This window comes from Lepidothrix coronata, unplaced genomic scaffold, assembly GCF_001604755.1.
Source record: "Lepidothrix coronata isolate B3197 unplaced genomic scaffold, Lepidothrix_coronata-1.0 Scaffold70, whole genome shotgun sequence".
NCBI lineage: Eukaryota > Metazoa > Chordata > Aves > Passeriformes > Pipridae > Lepidothrix > Lepidothrix coronata.
The window spans coordinates 1,432,981-1,456,825 of NW_016690250.1; the positions used below are offsets into that span (position 1 = coordinate 1,432,981).

Consider the following 23,845-nt stretch of genomic DNA (forward strand, 5'->3'; position numbering starts at 1 on the left):
ATCTCTAACCTGCATTTAGGGAGACAAGAACATGAAGCCTATCAGAACCTGTGCGATCATTCCAAGTTCCAGATTCACAGATGTGCTAGTGAAGGTCACTTAAAACCAATTCCAGCCATGCTTTCAGTTCCTGAGTATTCCCACTGATGGTGGTGCTGACAGAACTGTCCTATCTCAACTGCCTCCCGTGCATCAACTTTAGGGATTGGGCCCTGTAAGCCAACACAGAGCTCAGTACCCACTGAAGCACCTTCCCAGACAACTCTAAAGCATTTCATTGCCTGAGCCAAAGTCTTACAACTATATGGTATCCCATGCCTACTTATATCCCAAATTGCTTTGCAGCCTTCATGGGTTTGCTATGTCTGTTGGTAAAGAGCACAAAGCACCCACTGCTGAAACACATCAGGCTTTTAGCAACAAATCCCAGTTCTTTAGCCTTGCCTAGCAATAGCAGAGAGCAGACAGGGGCAGGGAGTGAAAACATAATAATAATAATTCACAAACACAGAAGAAATTTGGCCAACACACATTCCAGATGAGTGTTTGGGAGATTATACATTAACACTGACATTTCACTCCTGAATAAAAACATTCTGTAGTAGTGATTGCAAACTTCTGCAAAGAACAAGAAACAGTGATCAGCTCCTTTCTGTAGGACTGTGTTTTTCTCCAGCTTTCCTTGACTGTCTGAAAAAGAACTGGGAGTGGTTCTTACCTGCAGACACTGTAATATATGCACCCAAAGTATGAGCAGCTATCAAATAAAATTCCCTTGAAACTTTGCCAAATCATAGAATTTTTTAGGTTGGAAAAGACCTTTCAGATCAACGAGTCCAACTGTTAACCCAACACTCCCAAGTCCACCACCAAACAATGCCCTCAAGTGCCACATCTACGTGGCTTTTAAATACCTCCAGTGATGGTGACTCAATCACCTTCCTCAGTAGCCTGTTCCAATGCCTGACAGCCCTTTCAGTGACGAAGTTTTTCCCAATATCCAACCTAAACTTCCCGTGGTGCAACTTGAGACCATTTCCTCTTATCCCATTACTTGCTACTTGAGAGAAGAGACCAACCCCTGCTTCACCACAGCCTACTTTCAGATAGTTCTAGGGAGAAATAAGGTCTCTTCCTGAGCCTCCTTTTCTCCAGGCTAAACACCCCAGCTCCCTCAGCCATTCCTCACAAGACTTGTGTTCCAGCTCCTTCACCAGCTTCATTGCCTTTCTCTGGACACGCTCCAGTACCTCAGTGTCCTTCTTGTAGTGAGAGGCCCAGAACTGAACACAAGACTCAAGATGCACCCTCACCACTGCTGAGTACAGGGGAACGATCACTGCCCTGGTCCTGTTGGTCACACCATTGCTGATACAAGCCAGGATGCTGTTACATCTGATCCACCAGGGCACACCCCTGGCTCATACTGAGGTGCAGTCAACCAGCACCTCCAGGGCCTTTTCATTAAAGCATCAATCATTTTCTTCCATGGAAGAAAGCTGTGCCAGTCATACCTCTTCCATTTTTGTCCTCAACCGACTCCTGTAAAGATAAGATATTAACACAAACCAGTAGTGACAAATGCTCCACTTCCCAGAAGTCTGTCCCACTTGGATGGGGGATCTGTTTTTGAACACGAACAAAAATGTAGATGGAAAGGTCCTGTTGTCCTCTAGAGCTCTAGTTTGCCCATGTGTGTTTTAAATAAGTGTTTACCTTGGTTCCACCTGCACAGTAAGACAAAATGAAATACAGTTGAAATAGTCCAAGTAGCACGTGACAGCTGAGTCAAGTACAATGGTCTCTTCCAAAGTGGTATAAACCTCTTCCTGACCTGAAGGAGAAAACAAATCAGACTGACCCCAAGAAACAGCTTATCTGCACAATGGGAGACACTTGTACACATCACTTGCATTGTTCCTGATCTCTGTACTCATCCATGTCCACATCTGAATCAAAGAGGGAGTGTCCAGTGTAATCGGTATCAGGCGTTTGGGAAATACTATTCCCTTCCTCATCAAATGTTTCTGTCCTTGAATAAAAACTGAAGTCCTGCAAAGGGGAGTAAGTCTTGCTTGCTTCGCTGCTTTCCTCGGATTCATACAGAGTGTTATCATCATCGTGGTGCCATTCTGGCCAAAATTTCCTCCTTATTCTTTCACAATACATAGCAAGGTTAATCAGTTCACCTGCAACACAGTGCAACAGATTTCAATAAATAGATCCAGTCAATAATGCTCGAACTCACCTGCTAAACACATAAGCATTGTTTGGAAAGAAATTGTGCAGGGTCTTTCCAAAGAGTTTTCAAAATTCCAAGATCCCATCAATCCTCTTAGCAGCTCTGTTTGTAACTTTCATCTAGCTTAAAACCCATATTATTAACCCATACACAACAAGAAAGGTTACGCAGGAATAAACACATATGTATGTTCATGCAAATAGAAAAATACATCTCCCAAATTCAACATCTAAAGAAATCAATCAAGACAAGACACTAATATTGTAAAGTTTTCATAGGAAAATTTTTTGCTTAATTGCAGACACCTAGTTCCTAACGACAGAATTTGATCCTATATATGCACGATACACTTACTAAATGCAGTGAATTTAGATTTTCCACCACCAGATGGCAGCGCTGTCTGCAACATAAATTCACATTTTTAAGTTTTCATATGGTCACTGGTTCACTCCTAGTGTTCCCAGCCTTAGTACCTTACACCTTATGTTTATACATACATGTATGCTTACAGAATAAATCATTAAAAAATTCAAAGAAGAAACAAATAATAGCATGTTAAAAGGGAGCTGTATGTGAAACCGGTACTCACGGTAGCATGAGTAGGTGGATGGGTACAAAGAATCAACCTTGGGTATACCTGCTTGGGTATTTCCATCTGTTACTTTCTATTTATTTTCATTAGAGACAAACTAATTCAACAAACACAGTATTCCTTCTAGAAAGCCATGAGCCCTTCAGAATTTCATCTGTGATTCTCCAGACACCAAGGCGAAGAACTGTATAGCCAATACTTACTTCCCCATCTCAAGTGCTCATTATTTGAGGAAAAGAGTAAGTCTATGCCTCCTAACTGTCGATTTAGCAGAGCTCTCCTGTACAGAGTAGATTTACAGGTCAGATTCTTTCCTTTTACACCTATTTCACATCCTTTTCCTCCTTAGCTCTTCCCATTTTTCACACTGAGTGGTTTTATTCTGAAAAGGGATGTAAAGATACTTTAACATCTACACCACTCCACAAGAAAAAAAACCCCTCTGTGGTAGGGAGGAGTATGCTGGTTTCCAGCTCATGCCAAAACACAGTGACTCCAAAGTCAGGTTGGATTTTTTCCTTGTCCAGCATCTTCAGTAAAAGCAAAGGCTGTAATTTCAGTGGGACCATAGCACTTGCAGTTCTACTATAAAGGAAACTACTCAGTTCAGCAGAGTTTGGCTCATGGTTCTGCTTCTGTCTTCTCATACGTTATCCAGCGTTCATTCCTCAGAGGCTTTACGCCTTTGCCATTTTAAACAAGGAAAAGATCAAGTACACGAATAGAAACAATTACTGTCTAGAACACTAAAGAGAAAATAAATGTGAATTTTAAGAGAAAACAACATTACAATATACAAATGCTACATCAAAGGCAAGAACAGTCTGTGATGCAGCTGAAGTACTGCAGTCTTCAAAATGTCCTTCCAAGGTGCTGCAAGTGTAAACATGGAAAATGCCACCAAGAGCTTTTCATCAGAGATATCTTAAGCTTTCTTACCTTTGATTAGTCTCTCTGGTCGAGTCCCTGGTAGCGTCCACATTGCCTGTGCCAGATGTCCAAAGACGGTGGCATCAACGGTGGAAACAGTTGATCCCATAATGTACTTCTTGTCACCTGTAAATACAACAGAAAACATTTCTTGACTGGTTGTCACTCTTCCGCAATTAAAAAAAAAAATTCCATGGTTACATCTTTAGCTTTTTTTTTTTTTTTAGTAAAATCAATTAAATGAAAAGGTTCACTACCTTAAAGACAGGAATTCAACACTGAATATGACTGCAAAGCCATTGCTAGGGTGAAATCCATAACTGCAGCTTGCCCCATGCTCACTCACAGCTTCTATAACCAGGCCAATAACAGAGCCACCACTGGCCAAGGAACCTCCTCCACTCCTCACAGCTGGCAGCACTCACACACTGTACTAGTTCTACTGCATTTAAAACCTGCTCTGCAGCCAGGAGGTGCCTGACAGCACGATTTTCATCTTGCTGCAAACCCAAAACTCTTCAACCATGGTTCAAAATCATGAACTTGCTGACAGAAGCTGGTCACGTGCGTGCACCCCTCATGCATGCAGATCCAGTTTCGATCTGATCTGATCAGCCAAAAAAAGAAACAGATGGATAACTAACTAAGACAGGGAAGAAAAATCATGTTTCAAAGCCACTGTTTGCAACAAAACATCCAGTATAAACTTGTTTTCCCATCACAGGAATGAGACCTGGAGCAAAGACCACACATAGAGCACGCAGGTGAAACAGGCAGTATTGCAGAGGTCAGGTTAACCGGTTGCACTGTTCCTGCCTTGGCCTGAAGTGCTATAAACTCTGTGAAATGTGGTATGTAATTGAATTCTCAAAATCCAGTTATCCCATCTCCCCAGGACATTCTTCCCCTGACCATAGTAAGCCGCCTGTAATTCAGCAGGTTATTAAATGTTAGGGTTATTGAGCGAGTCTAGAGGAACTGTCCAGCAGTAAAATGCATCAAATTCCAGTGTACAGTATAAGGAATGCTGCCAAAGCGGTGCTCAGGAATAACCAGTAACAATAACCTCCTCTGGCCTGTCAGATGTCATTTTAACATGGAGTTAAATCTCCCCAGCTCTTTCACAGCTGCATCAATCTATTGTTTGAAAACTCTGTACAGGGTAAATGTTGTGTCTTTTCAGTATTTATCTGACACCTAAGGATTCATTGATCTCAAAAACAGCTCAAAAATTGGTCCCTAAGCCACAGTTATATGCCATCACTAGGAATTTAGCATCATACAACTGGGCCTTGAGATTCAATCCATAGTGATTTGTGCTGGGAAGTAATACTGTCATTTCCATCTTGCTACAACTAAGGCAGGCAGTGAGCGAGGGCTGGACCATCCCTCTCTCTGGTTCACCACGCACAACACACCCTACACCCTGAGGTGCACGGAAACAAAGGGCAAGAGGAGGAAATAAAACTGTGGGTTCATAAAACTGTAAATCTGGTTTTAAGTCATGTTGCACCACATAATATGGCCTCTATGCACATTTTCCCCACCAGTTCCAATTTGTTCTCAAAAATTCCAGTGCAACTCTCGTCCACAAGACTTTCTGACAGACCAGATATCTCTGTGTTCGTTTTTAGGCCAGATTACAAAGTGCCTGTCACATCAAGGCTGCCACAATGCTGATCATCTCAAACACCTCTCTGCATCCCCTGGCTAATCCAACAGAAATGAAATCACCTAGTCACACTGGACTTGGATCAAATATGTACTGCCTGGGAATTTGAGAGCACACAGCTCCACTATTTACAAAGGCATACACCAGAGAATTCAAAAGCAGCTACTTCAGCACTGGGTCAAGAAACACCGGCAAGAAACAGATCTGAGACACAGGCAGAAGACCTGCACCCTTCCAACAGCAGCATGGTCAGCCCTTGCAGGCTGCTACAGAGCATTTCAACTAACTTTAGAGGCTCACATTCAGTTAGACCCACCTCTGTGTTTCAGCTCTGAGCACCCCTGCCCTTCACAAAGCATCAAGTGCTTTCAAAATCCAGTTCAGGAAGCTGCTGCCCTGCAACTCCCTGCTAAAATCCCCATCTCCCAAAAAAAGCCTGAGGCAGGCAGACAGCTGAAAGGGCACCAAGAGACTTATGGGGATTGCTCACTCACTTACCTCTTTTAAACAATTACCAAAATGTATATTTATATATATCACTAATTCATATGCTCATTCCCCACAATTTCTTACAGTACTAGCAGGCAGTAAGAAACAGCTACAAGAAAATTACATTTGTGGTTTAAAGACTTCAGGACAAAGAGCAAGATGATACCAGTGTAGCAAACCGATCCATCACAGGAGGGTTAGTTCCAATTTCCATGTCTATAAGAGATCTGGAGAAGTATGTCAGGGAAATGGGTACAAGGGAGAGAGAAAAATGATTCTCAGCAATGAAAAATAATAAAAAAAAAAGCACCCAAGATGTGACTGGGAATGTCAAAATGAGTGTCATAAGAACTGGCAGCTGCCACGTTATCATTCTCTGGAAGCAGCTCTTAAAATTTAAAAGTTATTCTTGTTCCCACGTGAATGGTCCCTGTTAAAAAATGGGGAGCATTAATCTGATATGCCTGATAACTGACAGCTACAGTTTGGTATGTGCAGCTATTCTGCATGATAGGTATCCTTTTTAAGCTCTTAAGATTGCCCTCTAACAGCCAAAATCCCAACTATTTCCTCTTCTGGGAAAACACCTGGGTACAAATACATGGAGGGGAATCTCACAAAGATTGTGCAGGCAATAAGCTGATTGACCACCTTCTCCTTCCCCCCACGAAAGAGCTGTCTCTAGTCAGTCTGGAAGTCTTCGTCCCACCTTCTCTACCCATTCCAGGATACCACCTGGAGGCCACATTTACTAGACCCAATCATAAACAGCCGGTTGGAGAAAACACGAGCGTACTGATGTTAATGAAAATCAAGGCAATTGTCGAAAAGTAGATGAACTCACCCATAAGCAAAAAGGCAAATATAATGATTCATGTAACCACACACCAACTAATCTGACATCCATTTCAGAGGGGAAGATGAAAAAAAGTACAATGTTCAGTTGGTAATGTAATAAAATAACAGGAATACAGCAAACGCCCATCAAGACTTTTTGAAGTACACAGGAACATTCTCAACAACAATCTGGAAGGAGAACAAAATCTCTGCTGATATGTGTATAACACAATTAAAAATCTGATACAGTGAAGAAGTGCTTTAGGATTTCTAGTGCTTTTTCCCACCAAAAACAAAAGCAAGAGACTGATTATAACATTTACCTTCACAGGGAGATGACCCAAGCCACCCAGAAAGGAAGGAATAACTAGGAAAAACATCTGCCTGCAGGCTGGAATTGGACAAACTCCCATTTGAAGCAAGTCTGATTTTAAACAGATTTTGATAGTGACTAACATCTACTACCAATTACTAACAAAAGTGGTGGCACCTCTGCTTTCTGAAATCTCATAATTAAAAGTAGATGGCTTTTAGAAAGCCATCCTTAGCCAGCAAAAAGGCACAGGTCTCAAAACAGCAATCAAGCAGTCTGATTCACAGAGATATGTCTAGACGGTTAAATGATCTCTTTGAACTCAAAATTTTACAAATCTGAGTGTCAGTATAGACTCCAGAGATGGAAGGATGCAGACTTCAAATAAGCAAACCAGAACTTTTGCAGGTACTTGGGAACATGTTTTAGTTTTCCCTTGAAGGCTCTGTCTACTCATGGCAGATGGGATGACTTTAGCACAGACACATCCACTGCTGCTCCCTGCAGCCCTGCCCCATGGTTGTCTAGCCAGAACCATGGGGCTTTGCTGAGCTCCCATAACAGGCTGAACTTGCTCCAGCTCCTGCCCCAACCCCATTCCTCTTTGTAATGAACACGGAGCAACACAGTGCCAATCTCAAAACTACCGCAACAGTAGTCCCACTGAGGAGGGTACCTTGAGCTGGCCACAGCTCTGCAGCAGATATGATCAGACCTCTTCTTCTAAAGCAAGCTGCTCCCTCCCTTCCTCCCCCTAACAGAAAAGGGACTTCTTAAGCACCAAGAAACAGGTTTTCTTTGAAGAGGCACTAGAATAGATAACCATTTTTGTTAACAAACAAAATGCAGCATGAGAAAGCAGGGTCAGAAAAAGAGTAGTCAACAAATTGTCCCCCTGCCCATTGTGCCCATGCATCACATGTCTTTTTTCCACCTTGCTTCCAATCCAGCAGCTTGACAGGTTTGTTTCAGAGAACAAACAGAGAAAACTCTACATAGCCTCATCTAGGTCCACTGCAAACACCTTCTTTTCCAGAATACCTTGGAAGTTCAGAAGCATTTCTTCTTTCCCTTTCTGAGCAATCAGTCAGTTTCTTCCTTCTGCTGGGTTTTCCTCACCTTGCTCCCTTCATCCACTCCACACTTATTTCTTTAGAGCATGTGCAGTATGTCCTCCCTTTGGAGCACAGTCTCTCCTGTTCTGCACTCAGTCACCTCTTTAAAGCAATCATAAGAGAAAACACAGCGGCCAGACATGGACCATCTCTTTTGATTCCTTGCACAAGAGAGACAAAAGCTCAAGAGAAGCAGCAATCTGCCCCAAACCAATTCCTCAAAATCTAAATTTTACACAGACACACAATATGCTTAGCTCTCAGCAGACCAGAAGGCAGGAAGCGCAGTGTAGACAGCTCCAATGCAGATTGCAGCCTGAGCCACAAAACAGAAATGAGGTTCACGCAATGCTAACTAAGTGAGGTCACCTTAAAAATAACATTATAGGATTGGATTATGATAACCAAAAAGCCTAAACTCACCTATTTTGACAACACACAACCACTGCCTACTAGGAGTTTTGAATAAAGCTACTAACCCAACCAAATACAACAAAGTTCAGCTCATCAAAATAACACCTGCAAAGGTGTTTTCAAATGCCAGCCTCATAATGATTTAGCAAACAGTTACAAGCCCCATGAAATAAAAAATGAGACAAACACCCCATCCCCAAAAATCATAAATAAGAGGTTTCATTTGCAGAATTAAACGCTACATTTTCCTAAATTCATATAGGAATATGCTCTTCCAAAACTGCAGGCTATCTTTTGCTCCTCTAGACACACATACTTGGTGGTCAGAGAAGAAAGCCTCTTATGCCTCTAGACACACGATCTGGAAGCAAACAGTGGGGAAAGATACACTTTCTCTGCCAGAGCAAGGCACTGAATGACAGCAGTAGTGCAGCTTCCACCTTCTGCCAAAATGAGATTATTTGTGTGTGTGATCAAGCTGTCAGGAAGCACTTGAGGTCAGTTTTATCCTGTGGACAGAGCTGTGAACAGACCACACACAACTCACTGTACCTTACCCAGGAGGCCTGCCAGAGTCCGCATGTCCTTCTCCATCAGCGTGTACATCTCCTCCTCTGAGAAGCGGCCAATGCCATGGCCGTACATTTCCCGCTTCACGATTCCTTTGGTCAGATGGCAGAAGATCCACTTCAGCAAGTCGCTGAAGGGGCCAAAAAGAGAAACCATCTTTTGCGTCTCATGAAGATTTTCCACCCATTGGCAATAAGCTAAAGTCCTAAAAGGATGCAAAGATAAGTTATAGCAGTGTGATCCCCAGACAGCCCACCACCACTCTGCCAAGGCTCAGACAAAGGTCAGGCAGATGAGCAGTCACTGCCCTGATGGAGAGGTAGCAGAACAGCAGACCCTGTGGCAATTTGGAGTGACAGCAGAGCAAACCGACTTTGCAGTACTTACACCGACTGCCCAGTGCTTATTCTCTCAGTAAATAATGAGTCACTTCAACAGAAAATGAGATTCATATTGAAATATAAAACAAAAGTTGTAGAATTCTGCTAAACTCATGTAACAAAATGCAGTGCAAAAGGGATTTATTAGCTAAAGATGTCTGACTGCAAAGACCTGGGGAACACAATAACAACAAAACAGCCCACAAAGGTATCAATCTTTCTCACCAACCTGTTCTCCTTACTCTCTATACTCTGAAACTTAGCCAACCAATAACTTTTCTCCAACAATAATTTTTCAGAAGATCTCTCTTCTCCTTGGAAAGTAATGATGACACAATCTTTTAAAAATAAAATTTAAAAAATGAAGGGGTAGACGTTATTGGGTTGGTTTTCTGTTTCACATTTTCCTCTCTTCAAAATGTTGATTTTATGAGAGAGACATTTCTAAAGGATTCTGTTGTATCCCATGCTTTATTGAATGGCAAATAATATTCTTTTGAAAAGTCTTTTTATAAAAATTTGTCTCGCCAGCTAAAATTTTTATTTCCTACATGAATTTTTGGTTTTTAATAATATAGACAAATAAAAACTTGATTTGTTGCTGTTGCAACTCCAGAAACTCATGAAAAAAAGAAACATTAACTTTTTTAATAACCAGCATCTCCTGAAATTACAAACAAACCAAAGAGACCACATACACGACTTTTGTCATCAAGTTCAAAGGATGTTGGAAAAAGGGCTAAAGACATCTCAAAGTAGACATGACAGACATATGATGTCTGCAGGATCTCAGAAACACTGGGAGTTGGTACCCATATTCTATTAGGTTTGTAGCAATTTCCAAACGGAAAAAAACCTAAAAGTGGATTTACACATTTGGGATTGTATGAAAAGAGGTTCATGGAGACTGACAAACTAGGGAAGCTAGATAGAAAAGTTGATATTCATGTACACAATTATATTAAACACTGACTTAATAATCAAATGTTTCCATTTCCAATATGACCAGAGCTCCATTGCTTTAGTTTGGAATATGACTTCAGTTTAATCATTGTACATATTTATAACTCCACATAATTTTCTTAGTGCTGATATGGATCACCTAATTCAAAAAAGGAAAGGGAAAAAAAAAAAGGCAGTATCTCTTGAAGAACTCCTGTGACTTTTTTTCATCATGTACATTTTATCAAACTCCCATGTGTCATGGTAAATGCTGAATTCAGCACTACTATCAGGGAACAATTACATTTCCACCATGAAAATGTTCTAATATTTTAAATTTCCACAGATTCTTTACTTGAATTACTAATAACATGAGGTGAGAGTATTTTGCTGTAATAGCTGAAAACAACCCCACTTTGTGCTCAAATTTAGAATGCTCCCAAAAAAATGAGTGAAAAGTATTTTAATTATTTTAAAAGTTGCCCACAGCAGTTCAATGCCTTCTGCTCAAACTGGTTTCACTGAAGTTAGTAATAGTGAGGCATGCACAGGTTTTGCTGCAAATGCACAAACAATGAAGAACAAAAATGCACCTGCTATGCTTCTAATGGCTTTTACCCTCAACAGGTTTCTCAACAACCTCTTGCACTATAGTAATATGACAAAAGCATCCCGCTGACATTTCATACACTTCAATACCTCTCTTTGAATGGGGGCGTTCTGCACAACCCTTGTTTTTTAAACTGGATGGATCAACTCAAGTCATTGAGCTGGTTTCAGCACAGCAGAGTTTGAGACAGCCAGATTCAGCAGAGGAATTCAGCAACACAGGAGGAACATGAAGCCAACAAGCACAGCAGCAAATAGCTACTGAAACTCCTAAAGCATTAACTTTGTCTGGAAGATGTGGTGTGGGACTACCCTGCTCCAGGAACAAAGTAGAACAGTATTTAAGAAGGATGGAAAGAAGACTGGCCTAAAGCATAAGGGCACTCTATAGAGCGGAACATTGCAGTAGTCATGTTTCACAGCAAATACAGCTCTGAATAGGAAGAAAAACTCTGGTCTTGATGTGAACACTAGGAAATAATTACAAATACTATCTACACCACAGAATCATAGAACAACTTGGGTTGGAAGGGACCTTAAAAATCATCTGGTTCCACCCCCACTCCAGGGGCAGGGATGTTACCCACTAGATCAGGTTGCTCTGGGCAACCTGTTCCAGTGCCTCACCACTCTCTTCCTACCATCTAATCTAAAGAACTGTTCCCCCTTGTCCTATCACTGTCTGCCCATGTAAAAGTCAGTTTCCCTCTTTTCCCTAAGTGCCCTTTAGGTACTGGAAGGCTGCAATGAGGTCTCCCTTGAGCCTTCTCTTCTCCATGCTGAACAACTCAGTTCTCAGCCTGTCTTCACAGGAAAGGTGCTCCAGCACTCTGATCATCTTTGTGGTCCTCCTCTGGACCCTCTCTAACAGGTCCACATCTTTCTTATGCTGAGAACTTCAAAGCTCAATGTAGGTGGGGTCTGACAAACACAGAGAGAATCACCTCTCTTGACCTCTTTTGATGCAGCTCAGTATGCAGTTGGCCGCCTCACACTTTTGGCTCTTGTCCAGTTTTTCATGCACCAGAACACCCAAGTCTTTCTCCATAGGGCTGCTCTCAATGAGCTTTTCTCCCAGTCTGTAAGTTATTGCTTAATACTTGAACAAGCAAAGAAAAACTTGGTCACTGAAAGCACTGCTCTGTCATGCTGCAAAGACCCTCCTACCCCAGCATGGACCTGACCTGCTTCATCTGGCAACTCTGCAACACAACTTAGTTGCTTTAGGACAACAGGCTTGGCCTGGAGAAGGGCAACAAGAAGGTAAAACAAAACAGAAAAAGAAGACAGGAGACCTCACTGCAGCATTTTTTAAAAGTCACCCCAATTGCACAAGACTAACTTTGTCGTATGGACTTGCCACCACTATTGCTCACTCCAACCACACCAGTGAGCTGGCACTGCACCCTGAATGATCAACTTTGTCCAAGATGGCCTTCATTTCATAAAACAGAATCAACAAGGTTTCCCACAATGCTAATTAGCCTATACTTTAAAGCAAAAAGAGCTCACTTGCTCTTGGGGGAGAAGATCTTTGGGTTTTGAAGAGGCAGAAACCAGATCAGGTGTTTAACAACCAGGACAGCAACAGAAAACTGCACAGGATTAAGGTAATCCTGCTTAGGCTAAACTGTCAAGTACAAATCTTAAGACATCTGCTTGTCACTGTGTGCCTGAAAGTATTGTCCAAACACTTCTTGAACTCTGTCAGGGTTGGTGCTGTGATCACTTCCCTGGGGAGCCTGTTCCAGTGCCCAACCACCATCTGGGTGAAGAGCCTTTTTCTAATACCCAATCAAAACCTTCCCTGATGCAAGTTCAGGCCATTCCCTCAGGTTCTGTCACTGGTCACCACAGAGAAGAGTTCGTGCCTGCCCCTCCTCTTCCCCTATTTACCTTATTTACCTTCTGACTTTGAACAAGTAGAACTGTCAGATGTCCCAAATCTCAAATGTACAGGGGCAACAAAGATAGCTAAATAGAAAATCAGAGTTTGCTTCTAAAATTTTATAGCTCTAAGTACACAAAAGCAAGGAAAAAAGTAGGCTCAGATTCACAGAGAGTTAAAAACACTTTTAAAACTGACTTTACAAGCACTCTGTTAAAAGAATTCTATTCAAAAGTTCATTAATCTGTTTCCTACCAAAATATGCTTCTGAGCACTTAATTTCACCCATCACTCCTCTGCTCAGAATACATCAGTAGAGTATTATCAACATTACAAAATATTAGGAAATGCCAGAAATTGGGTAGTCTACAAAATCTACTTCAGCAACGCATAACTATGTGTTTTATACTACAGTTAGTATTTATGGGATGACATAATTATTTTCAATATTGGCCTGAATAGAATATTTTGGGAAACATTAACACTCCCATTTGTGCCAGCACATCTGTACAAATGTTAGAGTATAAATGAAAAAATAATGCATTAAAGAGCAATGCTGTGGAGGTGAAGTAAATCCGAAGTCTAAATGTAACAGCAGCTTTGGCCTCAATACATAAATCAGGCGAGGAGATGAAGAAAGTGACTCATCAACAGCAGCTTGCCTGATTATCCCAAAACAGTCTAAACACCAAGGCAAGGGGAAAGCATTCACAAGGATGTGAACTGGGGGTTATTTCTCCTATCTGAACGTGTGCAAACCAGAATTTCTTGATACACAAAAGGATTATAACAAATTCATTCCACAATCAGCAGCAGAAACTCCACCTGCTGTGCGACTTCCCAGAGCAACTGGCTTCTATGCCACCAGTAGCACTCAAGTCTCATCATTGTTAGCAGCAGGAGAGACACTGCGCTTACAATCGGCTTGATGTATTTAAACATATTTACATTATAAACATATTTTATGTTTAACACATGGCAGGTCTGAACACTGACCAGAGTCATATTCATTTGTATTCTCATACCATGCTTTTCCTGTACTTCAAGCACTCAAGTCACATATGATGTTTACAGGTTCTTCTTGAAAGACAAAGCAAGAAATGAGTCAAATACATATATGCGTGGATATGTGTGTGTGTGTGTATATATATATATATATACACTTACAGTATATATATATATATACTACACTATACTTATCACTACAGTTGTGTTTGACAATACAGCTTTAGCAATCTAATGGGATAGTCTGCTTAAGCTGAATATTCAAGGCTTTATGGTCTAGCTAAGCACATTAGTGCCACCGACCTAAGATCCCTCTCGTGAGATTAAAGTGACAGGAGGCATCTCACAGAGACTGCTACCCCTCTAGGCACCAGGAGCTGCCTGGCCTGAATCCCAGCAGTGTCATCAAGCCCAGCATGCCAGTTCCAGAAGGAAGTGAGGATCACACCCATCCTACATAGAGGTCCGATCCCATGAACGTGCTGCAGATACGCCAAAAACTCAACGCATCCCCAAAGGTGGCTGTGGGTGCCCTGCTAGTTTCTGAGGGCCCACAGGTCACTGCAGGCAGTGGAGGAGACCCAGAGCAAGCCTACAGCAGATGAGTGGTCTGCCCTGGATCCAGGACCTGGGGTGAGAGCCACAAAACTGTTCCACTCCCATCTCTTCCCTGCTGGTTTGGCCCAACACCCATTCAGGTTAGCAGGCTTTTTTTCTTTTGCAAATTTAAACATAGCAAAAACCTAATGGTTATGGCATTCTCCAGGGGCAGGAGCTCCAGCATCAGCTCCGAATCAGTCTAGTGCATCTCACAGATAATGCTCTAATCCCAGTACAAAAATAAGCACACTCACTCACTGTTTTTCTGCCTGACCCCTGCCAGGTGCCAGTCTGGGCTGGAAGCAGGGTGTCCACAGGCTGAGGTTCACAACAGTCCTACACTGCTCTTGGGTCCAGCCAGAGCAGCCACTTCCACCTGTAAGGGGCACCAACTGGTGAAGATGAGCAATTACCTCAGCAAAAGCCAAACATTTCCAGAGGAATGCTGAGCACCCACCAGGATTAGCTCCATCCAGAGACAGCACACCGCAGGATGTACTTCACTTCCTTGTTCGATAAATGTAACGCAGTATTACTTATTTATGATGAAGTTACTTTGCATGCTGCTGGCAATAAAACAGTACCTATCACATTTTCTATCACTGCTTTGGAGGCTTGATAAACCTTATTCTGCAGACAGGCATCACTGTGTTACAAATTCTTTACTGTGGGACTGAAGGACAAAATGAACAAACCCTAAGCTTCTGGTGGGAAGTAGGAAGGTTCAGGGACTGATGGAAAGGGATCCCACAACCACAGATACAATGCTGTCAAGGAGAAGTGCGGCCCTAACATAGCGAAAGCCTTGGTTTATTTTGGTTTAACTGTAAGGTGGTCAGAGTTGTTATCCAGGAATTACAGCAATACAATTGCAATGCCTTGTGACTCAGGCTTTGCCCAGTACAGGGAACACACATGGTATAACCTCACCAACACACCAAGCCTCTGTTACAGCCACACAGCAGGGACATAAAGTAACACTTGCAGCTGGATGTTTTACTACACTGCAGCAAAAATACATGCCTTGGAAAAACTCAACTGTGTGACTAGACAGGAAAGGCAACAGGGATACACAGCCAGGCATGCACATCTCTGTCCTTACTCGATGTAACTCTGTCCACCCATTTGGACACCACCTCCCTGGGTCAGTGCCTGAATTTGCAATACCTGTCCTCCACACTCCCCTGTGTCATGTCCAGCAATGCCAAGTCTGCTCTGAGGGAGTCTGGATGGACAGACAAAAGCTTCACAGAACAAAGCACAAGTTTGCAATTGAGAGACAACAGCAGTATTAGCTTGTCAGTAGTAATGATACATTTAAAGCAGGTAAATCTGTGAACCACGAAACAACCAACACTAAGGCAGAGAGATGAAGCATTAGGGAACTAAAAGGCTTCATCCTCCCTTTGGCAGCTATAGTAACTGAAGGTGGAAAAATGAAGTAAAGGTTACATTTGCAGGCTGCTTGTGTCAGGTTTTTGAGGCTATGACACTGCAGATGGGTATAATTGGTGAAGGTCACGCTTCCCGGAAGGCAGAGATTACATTTCTAAATCAAATCACTTCAATCTGGCTACTTAATGCTAAATTTGTTCTGAGGAGACACTAAAAATTATTTGAAGAACTATATGTTCACGTGTTGCTGCTCATCTTTGATCACAAGGTGAAAGAAAAAGCAGATAAATGCGTTCAATTTAAAATCACACATCGTTTCTAAGAAAAGAAGCGCAACGTAAATGCAAAACTTAGTATAGCAAGGGCTTTAATCCATACTAGAAAGCACAGTATCGGGAAAAAGCCTTGTGCCTGCTGAGGCAGCATATGCAGCATCCCAGATGCCATGTCCACCTGATACTTCTATGAATTCAGTCTGGATAGGGCACTTAAAAAGGACTGAAACATAAAGCAAGAGGAATGACAGGTGTTATTTTCAAAGGTGTCAGTAAAATGCATAAAGTACCATTTCTATTTTCCATTCATATACATAGTTCAGCTTTTCAGGATACTGTGATTAATACTGTGTCCTATCAATTGGCAGTACCGTCAACAATACATATTAACAGGAGTATCCTGTGTTACAAGGAAAGGCAATAATCCATATTGTAATCACACACACATAATTAAGATCAGTAACTGTAAGAACACAATATTCCAGATTCACTACAGACACTGGATTTGTTCCCCTGCGTCCCCAAACCACAGATGTATTCAGCCACCTTGATCTTTTGCTCTTTACTAAAAAGACTGTTCCTATATGGAGGTCACACTAAACAGGAGGAAGGAACATCCCACTGCTGCTTCCTTCTACAAAGCTGCAGGCAAAGGGCCTGACTTTACCTTCCTTACACAGCATAACAAATTCTCAGGGGAATCACCCCTGGCTCATACTAGCGTACACAAAAAGCAGCAGCGGTTTTCTAGGATGAAGAAAGTTGTGAAATTAACAGTTGGGTACCCAAGCTTTCTGCAAGAGAAAATAAGCACTCGTGTCCGGGTACAAGCTCAGGGGCAGAGCTGACAGCACAGGAATGCAGCCAGCTTTGCCATGCAAACTTACCAGTACAAGTGCTCCTCCACCATTTTTGTCACAGCTCTGGAAACAGCTCTTTCATGTGGACCAAGGTGTTTATTTAAATTCACTCCAAGCTTCTCTTCCAAAAAGTCAATAATGAACTCGGTGCCAGATACTTTCTTGTGATTGTATTCAATCCAAGGCATTTTCCCTTGAGGGGAAAGTTTTCCATCAAAATAGTTCTAAGGAAAAAAAAAATCAAGTAAACAAACAAATATACAGACAAAAAAGACCCTTCAGATTCTGTTTCAATGAAAATAAAGATTTTAAAATAATGTTCTCTCTGTTTAAAGCCAACATTATCCAACAAACTTTTTTTTCTAATTAATACTCTAGAGCAGCAGTAGCTATTCAACCAGAGCAGCAGTTTTACCCTATGTGACAATTCAAATAAAACTACTTCCAGGCCCTGAAAGGTGTTACTCGCTTTTATGCTGGATGCCATGTGATGTAATATTATTACATACCCAGGTTATTTAAGGGTTGGAGATGCTCAGATCTCCCAGAAGACTGGATTAGTTATTCTAAACAAGTTTTTAATCACAGGACTCACAACTAAATTTGGTTCTTGCACGGAGCTGCACTTTTCATGTTAAAAGTACTTTAAAAAAATTAATTAACTCCCTAACACAGATGCCTGCATTACCTCCAAGGATAAAACACACACTATCACAAGCATATACAAAAGGCATATCATTCCCTTACTGAGCAGGAAGGAAATCTGCTTTCTGCAACTTCAGAACTTAGAAATCTCACACATTCAGAAAACATACTTGTTACAACTGTGTCTCCAAGAGCCCAGCACAGAGTACTGCACTACTGCATTGCTGAATACTGGAGAGGAATACTTGCTCAGTAGACCTCTCACGCAGAAGTAGCAATGTATTTTCCCTATTGGAGAAGGTGAAACACAGAGATTACAGAATTTATGTCTCCTCTGACAAACTAGAGAGGAATTGCTGGCTGCCAAAACGTGATCAGATATTTGGCTTCAATTCTCTTACTCCTGACAGCAGAGACACAAGGCAGAACTTTTCTTCCTTCTTTGTGATTCTCATTCCCGCATCCTGTTATTTAGTGAATGAAAATTCCTAGCCTAGATAGCTGAACCATAAAGGCTTACAATAAAGGCTCTGCACTCAAGTCTGGAGGTTCAGGGCTTGCAGTTCTGGACTGATCTGTTTGGGTCTTATTTACCCTTCCTGAATTCACTTAAGGTGGATTAAGGTACTCTCACAGCATGGAGTGTATACCAGAACATGCCTCCCACTCAGTCTGAAAGCACCAGCACCCTGTTACCACTCAAAATGCAGATGTGCAATGCACTACAATCATGCAGCCATTCCCAGAGATTCTTCTCTTGTGGATGAAAACAGACAAATGGGTAACACTGCTGGGAAACAATGCCTTCTGGCTCTAGCCTCTTCTGGGATTTGTGCCCAAACAAACAGCATGCAGGGATACTGGATTATATAATGTCTCATCTACCACACCTCTGCATGGGTGAACAAGGCACCTGAATCCCTCCTACTTGCATGTGTGGGTGACATGGGGATCATTTCCAATGGAGAAACTCTAAAAGCACTGCACATCCAAAACAAAGGAGAGCACTGCCCCGTCCTTTCACCTTCCAAGGCCTTTCCTTCATCAAAGAGTCTTTCAGCACTGAGACTGACTGACAGAATTCCATAATTTTTCATTATGACTTTACTACAGAAGCCCGAGTTTTTTCTGGAACTACACAGTGTGTCTAGAAGGCACTAAGCACTGCTGGTTTAATCTTCGTTTATTTCCCTTCTTGAGCACAAATATGGATGTTTTGCAGAAGCTACTGGACTTGAAGCTGTGTTTATTACATCTTGCAATTACTACAGTCCATACAATTCACAACCCAGAAAAAAGCAAGTTGTTATTATTCAACTGCACATTTCTTCAAGCACATATATCTAAAACATATAAATACATTGCCTAAGAAGATTTTCATGTTTCACTACATATGGTTTATCAAACAAAACAGGAAACATCTTTCAGTGACCTGAAAAAACCTTAGTTTCTTGAGAAATCTGTTATACTGTTCTTGTATTCACTGTTCTCAAATGGGCATTTTTAAGCTTGAAACCTCAGTACCCTTATGGCTGCTACTAATTGTCATCAAATATTTATCAATTTTCCACTTAAAAATTGTTTCAGCTGCAAAGTAGGGAAAAGCTATGTTATTGTTAAAAACCAAAAAAGAAACCAACAAAATATTCCTTCATACCTCACAGTACATTAACTGAACTGCAGCCTGCAAAGCAACAATAACAATAGCTCCACAGAACATCGTTTATAGAGGAATTTATAAAAAGAATGGCACAAGGCATTACTGGGGTAATTTTATAGTATTTGCCAGAAGAAATTAGGTTTCACATTTTCAATTACTGGTGCTTATGCTTTTACTTTTACTCATGTCTCTTCTCAAGAAGGCTACCATCTTCACAGACCTGGCATGAAAACAGCACATTTCTGCTCACTAATTATTTATCATATTACATAAAGGCTCAGCTCCTCATATTCTTGAGGAAATCAAGGAACATCCAAAACATCTCTATGAGCACCCAGAATGGCCTCTCTCAAAGGAGGCTTTATCAAGAAAAGCATCAAACATTTTGAAGAAACAGCTAGGCATTGTGACAGCCCAGCCAGGGTGGGGCTGGCCAAATAATTTTTGATGGAGAACTCGCACGTAGAAAGGTAGCTTCAAGAAAATGTAAGCACATTACAAGAGTGCATCTGTTGGAAGAAAATCAGCTGAAAGCAGGAATGTGTCACCCTACTCCAATCCTCACACACCACTCAGGCACATTGTGAAACACACACAGCACATTATTTAACAGCCTGATGCACTATAATAAACATAAGCAATTGAAAAAGTAAAAGCAGTCTGACCACCTTGCTGCCTTCTCTTCACTCTATTACACAACCCTCCCTTCCAAGCAGCCTCTCCCTGCAGGGTGATGACCACAGCAGGTCTCCTGAGAGGAGCACCAGCTGCCACCTGCAGTGCTTCTTCATCACAGCCCCTACCAGCACACAGGAAGCGAGGTGTTTCCTCCTGTATCACGCTATACCCCACACACACACACCACACACCCGCTGCTGCCTGCCAGGCAGCCATCACATGCCTTTGTCACCTACAGCATCCTACAGGTAACACAGTCATGAGGGAACAAAATAAAAGTCTCCAGGTACTTTGGTATAGAAAACTCCATAATTCCAGCCAAGAATAACATTACCTCCTGCTCCACTCCCACTCAGTCCCACAGCAGCATCCTCACCTTCCTCCACCTGCCAGAGTCCAATGCAGCAATGTACTCAGGGACAGAAATAAAATCTGCTTCTTCCAGAAAAAAAAGCTGCATCTTCAGCTCATAAGTTTAGCTCCACCAAACTTACCTCTAAAACCCTACAAACACCTTAAACCTCTATAAGCCAGCATGGCTAAAAGCAGCAACCTGGCATTCCCAGCACCTGCGGGACCCATTCCTGCTCCTGCAGCATAGCACATGGAGCATGTGGGAACCAAGCTGGATTAAAACCAAATTAACTAAACCTCCCTGGCTCCAGCTAGGCCAGTTGCAATCCAGCCTGATCTGCCACAGAAAAGCACGAGTAGGAAGGGACAAGAGGAAGCAGCTGAAGGTAGGACTATCGCTTTTGATGGTCCTGCTGATCTATGCCGGCTTAGTGTGCTCACAGCTAGTGAGTTGGGATAAAGAGAGATGCAACACCAATAAGCAATCCCGACCTTCAGTCCAGAAAATAAAGAGGGGAGGATAACCCTTGTAAAATTCCTCTCTTTCGGAAAAGCTGAGTGAATCACTTATAACCAGCATGAGCTCCCGAAACGACTCCGTCCTGAATCACACAAATGCACAATGTCATCTTTTAGAAGTAAGTGACCACATCTTGTCACAACCATCTTTTATACTGCAGCTTTCTTCAGCTACTCTCCACCAGAGCAACCTTGACCATCACAAACCTTTAAACTGCATCAACTGCCATTAGGAAGAAAACAGATCTCACCAATATTGTCTTCCCTTCAAACATGCAATTTCTACCCAAATTACTTTGGGTGGAGAGGCGATGTGCACAAAGTCCTCCTGCTCCAATAGCATGTACAAACTTCAGTATCTTGCAAGTTCTGTAAACCTAAATGAGGAAAATACATCCCATGGGATGGAAATCTTCCTCTTTAGTAATCCAAAGTATCTGATTCAAGTACCATTAAATTGTAAGATAACGAACATTAAACTCAGGCCTTTTATACAGAGTTAAGCAAAATGTACTCATTAGGTTTTCTTTCACTTCTGATGTAAAGAAATTTAATCACAAATGAAGCTGAATGAATAACAACTATGAATGTGCTTAAAAAAAAAAGTTGTAATAGGGTTGGTTTTCCTATGTAGAACACTGGACATAAACAAAGCATTCTTCCTAACATCTTGCAGACATTTCTTCTACCAAAGATCCAAAGATCTTAATTCTATCTATCATCACTGTTGCATCATCTTAAATGCAATCAGTGCTTAACACAAACAAAAAGAAAACCACCCTGTTTTAAAGAGCCCGTGTGCTGTACAGCCTGCCAACACCACAACAAGGTGTGCGCCAAACTCGCAGTGTCACAACTAAACCCTTGATGCTAATGGGCGAGACTGAGAGATCCAAGTTTCCACTCTCATAGCTTTCATTCACTGGAGAAGCTCGGGCTTCATCATCCCCTGTGGGAAGATGGCATGAGAAGCACCCAACCACAACTACAGAGCAGTATTCATGACCTCTAAAAGAAAACCCGTTTTACCTCACCGTGGAGGAAGCACCAGTCATGGGAGGTGAAGCAAAAGGCAAGCACTTCTTCCCAGGAGAGCTCCATAGAAAAACCCTCCAGGAAAATAAGAAGCTGCAGCTATCTAATCATGATGTCTTCAGCATGGTGAAATTCAAAGATCAAATAATGTTACACTTTAGTTCTGGGATGTTATTTAGTGTTATAGAAACTCCAAACTACTCTCCCACTTCAGCATTTCCAGCCAAGTTAACTTCTTAACATTCATTTAGCTGTGCCAGTTCAATCTCCAGCTGTTCCAGACCAATGTTATTCAAGTCACGTCTTTAAAGGCTATACACCATATTTAACTGGAGATATAAAAGTGCTGGTGTACCCACCCAGTTGTAGGTGTATGTTTACATCTCCCTGTGTGAGACAGACTGGGGGGGAGGAGAGATGGGATGCCTATGTGCCATTTCACGTAATTACAGCAAGCTGCAATGCAAAGGCAAACTGCACAATTTACCTGGTAGGGTAAATCAGCCATCCTCAAGTATGTTTCCATTTTCAGACAGAATGGCGATAAACTCGGAACACCATTCCTAGGCCTTGAAAACTGATGCAGTATGATAGCATCTTTTGAATCAAGCTCTTCCTCTTTCCTGTCAAAAATGAAATGGAATTTAAAAAAAGGAAACACTGGACAGGTGCATGATACATCAGTAAATTAAATACACAAAGGAGAAACCCTGGCCAAGACAACACACTCGTCCGTCTTTAAGGGGCTGCTGCAGGTTTTGATTGCCTGGGTCCGGAGGCGGTGGGAGGGCCCAGCCTGGACCACCTGTGGGGGCAAGCGCAGGGCTCGCCTCCTGGGCTGCTGCGAAGGGCGAACGGGGGGAAAAGGGAAATAAAAAAAAAAATGGCAAAAACACGGTGAAAGACAGAACCCAACCCGCCGGACCCCGACGGCCTGCCCCCGCAGGTACAAGCGGCTCCGAGCGCCGCTTCATCCCGGCGGGAACGCCCTCGGCTTCCAGCGCCGCATCCCCCGCGTCGCTCCCGCCCGGCCCGGGCGGCCCCCGCAGCCTCACCGAATGGCCAGCAGCTCGTGGAGCAGGTACGCGGCGGCGGCCAGCAGGGCCCCGCCCGTCAGGTACAGCGTTTTCTTCCACCAGGAGTCGGAGCCCAGCGCCGCCATGGTGCCGCCGCCGCCCGACAGCGGGAAGGCGACGATCTCGCCCCCATAGAAGGCGGGCGGCGGCTCCTCGGGCCCCGCGCACCAGCCCAGCGACAGGCTGCGGTTGCGGCTCAGGTCCGCCACGCAGGAGCGCGGCGCCGCCAGGCCCACCCCCCACAGCATCCTGCGCCCGGCTCCCGCATCCCCCGCCGCGGAGCCGCCGAGCCCCACCTGCCCTGCCCTGCCCTGCCCAGCCCAGCCCTGCCCTGCCCTGCCCTGCCCTTCCCGGCACGGCGGCTGGGAAGGGCCGCGCCGCGCTGGGCGGCTGCGGCGGCTCCCTCAGCCAGCGCTGCGCGGCTGCGCGACGAGGCTGGGGAGGGAGGGGATGGGCAGGAGAGGGAGGAGGTGGGGTGGACCGAGTCGGGTCTGTCCTGCCCTGCCCTTCCCGGCACGGCGGCTGGGAAGGGCCGCGCCGCGCTGGGCGGCTGCGGCGGCTCCCTCAGCCAGCGCTGCGCGGCTGCGCGACGAGGCTGGGGAGGGAGGGGATGGGCAGGAGAGGGAGGAGGTGGGGTGGACCGAGTCGGGTCTGTCCTGCCCTGCCCTTGCGGAGTGCCCGGGCCACGGTAACCGCTGTACGGAATTGAGGGGGAAAAGACGACGTGTCACGCCGGGGGGGTTGCGTGTG

General features: G+C 43.3%; 1 protein-coding gene across 1 annotated transcript; it reads right to left on the bottom strand.

Moving 5' to 3' along the window:
* Positions 1–1,292: 1,292 nt before the first annotated feature.
* Positions 1,293–23,343, bottom strand: FAXC (failed axon connections homolog). Its single transcript, XM_017818687.1, has 6 exons — positions 23,075–23,343; positions 22,507–22,642; positions 17,156–17,352; positions 9,162–9,379; positions 3,774–3,890; positions 1,293–2,189 (listed from the first exon to the last, which is right to left on the bottom strand). Exons 1-6 carry the CDS (start codon positions 23,341–23,343, stop codon positions 1,906–1,908), a joined length of 1,221 nt encoding a protein of 406 aa, XP_017674176.1. The 3' UTR covers positions 1,293–1,905.
* Between the last annotated feature and the right edge of the window lie 502 nt (positions 23,344–23,845).

Bases quoted from the DNA above. Each gene is read 5' to 3' on its own strand.
- FAXC (XM_017818687.1), bottom strand. From the start codon at position 23,343: ATGCTGTGGGGGGTGGGCCTGGCGGCGCCGCGCTCCTGCGTGGCGGAC. The intron at 3,891-9,161 runs GTAAGGTACAGT...TTGTATTTACAG, and splicing joins GACTCTGGCAGGCCTCCTGG to GTGACAAGAAGTACATTATG. The intron at 2,190-3,773 runs GTAAGAAAGCTT...ACTGTGTTGCAG, and splicing joins ACCAGAGAGACTAATCAAAG to GTGAACTGATTAACCTTGCT.